The sequence below is a fragment of the Helobdella robusta genome, assembly GCF_000326865.2.
Source record: "Helobdella robusta unplaced genomic scaffold HELROscaffold_32, whole genome shotgun sequence".
Classification (NCBI taxonomy): domain Eukaryota; kingdom Metazoa; phylum Annelida; class Clitellata; order Rhynchobdellida; family Glossiphoniidae; genus Helobdella; species Helobdella robusta.
This window is the reverse complement of record NW_008704589.1, coordinates 1,212,516-1,221,655: the sequence shown is the minus strand read 5'-3', so window position 1 is coordinate 1,221,655 and position 9,140 is coordinate 1,212,516. Positions and strand designations below refer to the sequence as shown.

At 33.3% G+C, this 9,140-nt stretch overlaps 1 protein-coding gene across 1 annotated transcript; it reads right to left on the bottom strand.

Moving 5' to 3' along the window:
* Positions 1-3,327: 3,327 nt before the first annotated feature.
* On the bottom strand, positions 3,328-9,063 carry HELRODRAFT_112884 (hypothetical protein; the record flags this gene model as incomplete). The annotated part of the gene is made up of 12 exons (XM_009022565.1): positions 3,328-4,033; positions 4,467-4,820; positions 5,072-5,197; positions 5,436-5,570; positions 5,890-5,966; positions 6,493-6,586; positions 6,888-7,176; positions 7,372-7,526; positions 7,784-7,903; positions 8,222-8,320; positions 8,482-8,672; positions 8,922-9,063. 12 exons carry the CDS (start codon positions 9,061-9,063, stop codon positions 3,965-3,967), a joined length of 1,851 nt encoding a protein of 616 aa, XP_009020813.1. The 3' UTR covers positions 3,328-3,964.
* Between the last annotated feature and the right edge of the window lie 77 nt (positions 9,064-9,140).

The following is a 9,140-nucleotide window of genomic DNA, read 5'->3' as shown; positions in this document are numbered from 1 at the left end:
TGATTATATGTGTATTCACAAATACATTTCAATGAATAATTGTTAACATTTTGTATTCCTGTATTAGGACGACACGGACAAACACCAAATAGCACGCACAGACGATATTAGTTTTCTCGAAATCGCACACTAAAACACAAAAGTTGTAAGAAAATAATTAAAAAAATAACACATATGAGTTTATATAAAGATTTAACTTCACAAGGAATGTTTAATAATAGCATCGCTTCAATATAAAAAAGGCTTAACGTTAACTTGCATTTTAGCAGAATTAAAATATTTGATATAAATATTATATATTTTTTATTCATTATTTAAACGTTTATTCATGCACGAGATATATATGATATTTATGACACATGATATATTTATATCATTGTGTTGCAGCAACACGTGTTAAACACCAACAACTTACGTTAAATAACAATTTATTAAACATGACATAACATGCTAAAAGTATGTTTACATCACATAAAATAAAATATACATACATTTCGAGACATTAAATATGTAACATCACATACACACACACACACACACACATATACACACATTAAATATGTAACACCACATACACACACACACATATATACACACATTAAATATGTAACATCACATACACACGCACGAGCGCAAAAAGTAGAGACAGGAATCTACATATTTTACAAGACAAATGTTGACACGTGCGCGCGAAAATTTACGCATAAACAAGAGGAAGAGAAAGTGACGTCACACAGAACATCGGATGATAATGATAGGTAAACGAACAAACGTTCATACTCAAACAGAAACAGACGAACGTCAAGAAGAATCACACAAGCTTATACTTGTGTGCACGCACACATAAATACATTTAATAAGCCGTGTTCTTGTACATGTCTTATTAAATGAAAAACAAACAATCACACGCACGCACACACGCGCGCACACACACACATTCATACACAAACGTACATATACATTTTTTTTAATTTGCCACATAATTTTATAAAAACATGTATAAATAAACAGGCGTACGTTAAAATACAAACGTAGACACAAAGACACACTTGCACATACAAACACACACCTTCCCAGGCGTATAAACACGTACACTGCATCTCACTAACAACCTGACGTGACGGAGATCACGTAAGGTCATTGTGATATTTGATAGGTTGGTTTTTTTTCTCCAGCTTGAACATACAAAAAATATATACAAGCCTAGATACTAACTTAGATACAAACACATACAAACATATGAACAAACATATAAACGGATACAAACATAAAACATAGCACCGACATACAAACAAAGATACAACGGGATACAATCACAATACATAAAACTAACTTATAAACATAGAGAGGAACATAAACACACAATACAACCATACCACGGACTTATTGAAGCATTTTTTAATAAAAAAAAATACTAGCATGAAAGTGTAAACAAAAAAAACGAACGAATGAATGAAAATATTAATTAAATTTATACAATACATGTTTATCAAACAAACATATACAAATGCATATACGTTAATTAATAACTTTGAGTCTTATAAACACACATCGGAATATATTAGCACATTTCTATATACACACACACACACACATATATATATACACACACATACATATATATATATATATATATATATATATATATATATATATATATATATATATATATAGATACATAAACACACACACTCATACTCATTATAATAAATGCAAAAAACATATAAACAAAACAAAAAGCATAAAAATACATCAAATGCATTCACATTCATGCACAGACACACAGACACACACCACATTCACACACACACACATTTAGCAGGATATAATAAAAAATCTTTTCCTTAAAATATTAACTCGAACATATATTTATACTGTGGACCTTATATAGAGGAGAGAATTTGTCGGAGCATCTTATCCGACCATCATTTGGAATGTAGAAATGTGATCAGAGATGAGTGAAAAAAAAAGATGATGATGATATATAATGGATATAATAATGACAATGATGACAATAAAGATGATGATGACAAAATGGTGACGATGGTGACAATGATAATGATGATAACAATAATGATGACGATGATGACATTAATGACGATGATGACAATGGTGGTACGGATTTCAATGATTACCATGGTGGCTATGACGAAGATAGCGACAATATTTGTGGTGATACGACGCCGACCTGTGGTGTCCTGGTGAAAGTGCGATTATGTGATGATGACGACGACGATGTTCTGAGGATTATGATGATGAAGATGATGGCGATGACGTCATTACTATGAAGATAATGATATGATAATAATGATGGTAAGGTACGGATGACGACGATGATGAAAATGATGCTGATGATGACCCGATAAGGACGATGACCGAGCAAAAAAAACACATGATGACCCCACGACACCATGTTATCATTCAAAACGCATGGCACTTAAATATACTTAGACAATTTATACACACACACACACACACACATATATATATATATATATATATATATATTTATATATATATATATATATATTTATATATATATATACATACGTACATAAGCATATATACAAACATATATGCACGTGTTTTGCACGCATTAAAACAAACAAAAATATACAATTGAACAAACATAACAGAACAAACAAATAATCAATGTTATATTGTAAAACAATTTCTTTTAAAATTTGCATTTGTATATTTCTACAACATTTAAACAAATACACAAACATACAAACATACATACATTTACAGTTTAGATTTAGACAATTTATTTATACTTTGACAACAATTAGGATGGATATGTATGAGAGTTTATCAGTATGTGATTCACATGAATTTATATATACACTATATATATATATATATATATGTGTGTGTGTGTTTGTGTGTTTGTTTGTGTGTGGGTGTATGTGCGTGTATGTGTGTATATATGTCGTCTGTGTAATCACATGATCACCATAGATGTTTCAATCAAAGAATTGGAAGAGAACGGCTGATCCTAAAAGTGCACTTGAGTAATAAAAAATATTTCAAAAACCACCATCAATCATCTGTTACGTCATTAAAACCTATGACGTCATCGTCTCCGTCGTCACTGCTATCGCGATTTCCATCTCCGTCACCACTATCATTGCAAATGCTATCATATCACCGCCAACATCTAGCCACCACAAACATCATCATCGTCGTCGTCGTCATCATCCTCCTTAACTTCATTCACCACAAACATATAATGAAATAAAATTTAAAAACTCTTCTCGATGTTATAATTGCCAGATATAAACGTCTTACATTACGTAAAATTACGTATCTAATGATACACGAACATATTCTAAAACACTTTTTTTTGGCAACGTTTAAAATAAGCATTTGAGTCTAGAGAAATTTCAATTTCTACACGTCAATAACAATTTAATTAACAACAAGTTAATATAACATTAACAACAATTTAACATTACCATGACAACAACATGACATCACATCAATTAAAAAAATTTCGATTCCATTATTTTCGTCATCACATTAATAATAAAGATTTAAACACACGGAACGAAATTCAATAACAGTAAGGTAGGTATATTTATTACATTAACATTGACAGAGATGTTATAACGATGGACGATAACAAGAATTTAATGACGTCAACAAAAATTTAATAAACATAAACAGTATATTTGATTACATCAACTACATTTTGATTACAATAACAGAAAACTTAATTACCATAACAAAAAAAACTTATGCTGTACATACTTACATTAAAAACAACAATATTAATTACATTAACTCAACAATTTAAATATAATGGGAAAAAATAATTGACATCAAAGACAATCTAATTACAATAATAACGGTCTATTTACACAAACAACATTCATTTATTTACATTAAAACCATCAGTTTAACTACATTACATTACTCAAAAGTTTTATTACAGCAAAAACTAAAATTAACTTTTCACATGTCATTTAACATAATGATCGAATGAGCCCAAGAACTGTGCGGACGATCTGTAGCAGAATGAGTAGATATCCTGCGAATGATTATGTTAATGATGATTATAATGATTATGTTAATGATCATGCCAATGATTATGTTAATGATTATGTTAATGATCATGCCAATGATTATGTTAATGATCGTGCCAATGTTTATGTTAATGATAATGACCATGCCATTGATTATGTTAATGACCATGGCAATGATTATGTTAATCATTATGTTAACGAGTGTGCTAACGATTATGTTGATTATGATAATTCTGAAGGCGAAATTAATAATGATGATGTTAATGATATGGTACGGTGACGATAATGATCACGAAGGAGTTGTCGATTGTAATGTACTGGTCATGATGATTAAGATTTTTGAAAAAGAGATAACAAAAAGTATTTAGAAAATTGAAAATAAAGATTTAAAAACAAAAAAACGCAATGAAAGCTGCCACAAAGACCACAAGAGCCTACCTCAGTAGTGACCATACTCATCCGCTGGGTCCTAAGTATCTTAACAGTTTCAAAGACATCGACCACACCTTCAGTTCTCATTCTTTCAAGAATGTAACTCAACGAAATAAAGGCCCCAGTCCTGGCTGACCCTAACTCGCAATGAATGACCATCGGTCTAGTTGGGTCCACCAGCTTCGATCGCGTTGTTTCCACCTGACCGATGAAGTTTATGAATTGCTGTCCTAACGTGGCGTTTGTTAGGTGAGTTAGGGATGACGTAAGGGAAGTTGATGAGATGTACTTCGATAGATGGCAGTCGTCCTGGGGCCAGTTGAGGAATTGGAACTGGTAAATTATTCTTGATTGGCCGTCCTGTTTGGTTGAGTTGTGGGTGATGTTTGTTGGTTGGATTAGTAAGGCCGTTAGTTTTTACAATTTTAAGTAAATGTTTTAATTAAAATCAAATCATGTTACAAAAAATTCGCAATTGATAACATTTTTAAAAAACTTTTTCAGCAAACTTATTAATTTCTCATCGCCAAATCCAACATTAAAACCATATTTGCTAACAGCCACCATCAGTCTTATCATCATTACTAGACCAGCCAATCACATCAACGCACTCTGGCATCGGTCATCCTGAACTCTCTGACGATATAGTGGCCAAAGTTGATGGTGGACGAGGGGTCTAAGACAAAGTACTGGTACCTCATTGATCTTTCCACTGGCCAGTACTGCACACATCTCTCCTGCAAGTGTAAGTGGTTGACTTTTGTTTAGTTAGAGTGATAATCATTACACAGTTTTTTTGTATTCATCATTTTTAATTTATTATGTTAGTTATATAGTTTTTAAAGTTTTAAAAAAAATGTTCATTTTTAATAATCATTATTTTTTAATCATTATTTCATTTTCATATTTGTTTATACACTAAAAAAATTAATCTTCTAAATAAAAAAATATTAGAAGCTAAAATTGCAAACCAACCCTTCCAGCCTCAACAAGATTGGTGACCATGACGATGATGCTACAATCGGTATCCCAAACCATCCGCCAAAAATCATCAACAGTCGTTGCTAGGGGAGACTGCGTCGCTATGTAGCATCTCTTGTGTCTGTAGCCCTAAGGAGGAAGATAAAATCATTTCTACTACTACTACTACTACCATTACTACTACTACTTACATTACTAAAAATACCATCTTACATACAGTCTGATTATGATATACAAAACTTTGTATATGCTTTAGTAACACATTACAATTAAAATATCTTAACTCATAACCAAGTTAATATTTTTTCTTCTAATTTGTATTTTTTCTTCAAATTTGAAAAGAGAAAGAGAGAGAGAGAGAGAGAGAGGCAGGGAGGCAGAGAGAGAAAATCTAAAATTAAAAATGTCCAGAGTTAATGAAGAATGACGTCACTAGTTAGGAACATACGTCGATATAATTGGCGTTGATGTAATCAGACCCTTCGACGCCTCTGATTGGCTGAATGTTGACGCGCGTCGAATCCACTGAGGACGATGCATGAACATTAAGTTAAGATGAATATTAATAAAATTCTGAAAAAAAATTTCGCGTAACTTGGTCGATTTAAAAATTATAAACATGAATATTTAAAATATTTTTTTCTATAAATTAAACGTTGAAATTAATAATTATCGGACTAAGAATAAAATATTTAATCAATGATATTCACATCTCAAAAAGCAACATATCCGATGCTACTGATACAACTGTTCGTACTACTATGACAACTAGTATTATAACATCGCTGCTGTTCCTTGCTACTACCACTAATAACATTAGTGGTATTTACTACTGCTTCTGCTACTACTGCTACAGTTATCACTACTTTTACTACTTCTACAGTTACTACTACTACTACTATTACTACTACTACTATTACTACTACTAGCATAAGTAATACTATTACGACCGCTGCTTCTACTTCTACTATTGATGCTACTACTACTACTGCTACTGTAGCTACCGCAACTACTAGCAAAAGAAATGAATGATGAAGATTTATGCATTTACATGGTAGGATGGCAGAGGACCTATTCTTCATCTTGTTGAATGGCATGTTCGCATATTGAAACTGCTGAGCCTCGTACCTCACCACGGACAGCCTCTGCATATTCAATAGTTTCATTCATTTATTTTTGAATTTTTTAGAATTTTAATTATAATGATAGTTTATCATAACAAAGCATTCATTATTCATTCTGAAAGAAAAATTAAACCATTGATAAAGAAGACCAATAGATAAGAAACAGAACATGTAAGCGACATCATAACAACAACAAAATACTATTAACATAAATAACATTATAATTACTAATAGTAGCAAAAGTACTTTCTTTAACTTCATTGATTTTAAATTAGTAGGAGCAAGTAAAAAATATTTTCATTAGAACGAACAGCAAGCCAACCTGAAATTCATCTCGCAACCTCTGCGCACCCGCCTCACCAGCTGCCAACAAATCTCGAACGTACTGGTTCAGATTGTCAGCAGTGACCTCCGTGTTGGCAGGGCTCGTGACCCCCTCGAGGATGGCCTCGTAGATGAACTGGTACTGATCATCCGACTGCACCATGTAATTTCGCTGCGATCGTAAACTCGTCACCACGTTGAAAATGTCCACTGTTTCTGAACCGCGCATGATTCTGTCCATGCAGGTGTCTATGGCGATGAGAACGCCTGTCCTCCCGACCCCGGCGCTGTTTGCAAATGTTCGTTTCATAATAATGCAAATCAGCCAATTGAAGTGGCAAGCGCATGTATCGTACTGCAACAAAAACTGCACGGTGACAAAGATTTCAAGTACAAATGCAACTGAGATGAAATTTGTCTGATTTATTAAATGCACGCAACAGAACAATGTAGAGCGACCCCATTCGTGGCAGCCAGCCAACCTGCAATGAACAACGATAGGACCAGGCGACAATTCGTTGGCAGACTTAACCCTTCTTATGTACTGCAGTAGTAAGGTCGGATGGCTGGGCACTCCGTAATCTGGCCACGATGTGAACTGCAACTGAAACAACTCTCTGCTCTCTGAACAGTTCATCTGGAAAAGTCGACAAATTTATTTTCCGTCATTATTCTATAATTACATTTTTGGTTTAAATAGTAAGAAATTGATAAACTTAAATTACCGCTGAAATTGGTATTCATGGACGAAAAAAAAGAAATATTTATTGAAAAAACTTTCATCTTACTTTTCACAGAAATTAAACAGAAATTATGAAACAGCAAACGTTAATCAACAGTCGACAAATGATTTTCCAATGAAAAACAATGATGATCCCGTAATTCAAGCAAGACCTTAGATAAAGTGAAGGTCCTGATGATGTAGGATGAAAGTTCAAGGACGTCCTTCAAGGTCACCTGCATCACGCCGTACAACTGGCTGCCTATGTCTGGCCAGTACTGATCGCATTTCACCTGGACGACGGTTAGTTAGGATTTCAAATATTTGAATTTTTCATTATGGATATTTTAAATTTTTAAAAAGCTAAACGTATTTTTTCAAAAATTTATTTTGATCTTTAGAAGGCGAAGATGTTTATCAAATAAAAATAAAATGAAGAATGATGAAACAATATTTGATAAATTTTTTAAAAAATTATTTATTCTAGTAAAAAAAATTATAAACGGCATTATAGGAGATCGCAAGTTTGAGAAAACATTTTAGAAAATGTGTCAGCCAATTAAATAAAAAATATTTTAAACAAATCTCGAAACATAATTTCAAAAACGCACCCTGCTTCTCTCTTCCAGCTTGGTGACCATGGCAACTGTCGACACCCTCTCTTCCCAGATCATCCTCCAAAAATCACCTATGGTGTCCAATAGAGGGCCCTTTGTGAAGTATAAATTTGTGGTGTTGATGATAATGATGATGTTGTGATGATAATGATGATGATGATAAGATTGTGATTCATATGATGATGATAATTTATTTTACGAAATTATTAACGAATAATTAAACAACAACAAAATCAAACAACACACGCACAAACCTGCGTAGCGATGTACAAACTGCCACCGTTATTGAAGCGACAGTCGATGAAGTTGGCGTTGATGTAGTCACTTCCTGGAACACTCGTGGCTGGTAGGATAACTCTAGAGTGATCATAGGCCACCACGTTCGCGTACCTGTTCTTACACCTGTTCACTTCTTCGTTAGAGGCACTCCAGGTGAATTGCTTACCTGGTGGTGGTTTTTTGTGACGTTATTCGTCTGTTTGTGTGTGTATTTGTGTGTCGGTGTGTGTGTCTGTGTGATTAGTTGGTGTATGTTTACGCGAATTGTGTAAATCGTACGTTTAATAGTGCCTTATTACTGATGTGTATTTTGTTTTCGGGTTAACGAGTTATCATATTCGATCTGTTAATATGTTTGTATTTGCTAGCGTCAGAAAAATGTTTGTCAAGAAATTGTGCTATGGTCCTTCCTCACCAGAGTCAATGGACTCATACTCCTTCTTTAACATTTCTCGATCTTTCAACTTCAGCAACTGAACCCTGTCGAGCAGATGCGAGAGTGGGACGGATGTTGGCAGGCTGCTACTTCCTCTTAATCCTCCCTCTCCTCCTATCATCGTTGTTGGGATTGCAATGATAAATTATACAAAATATAAAAAACAATGTTTAAGACTATGAACACACAGTTTTGAGG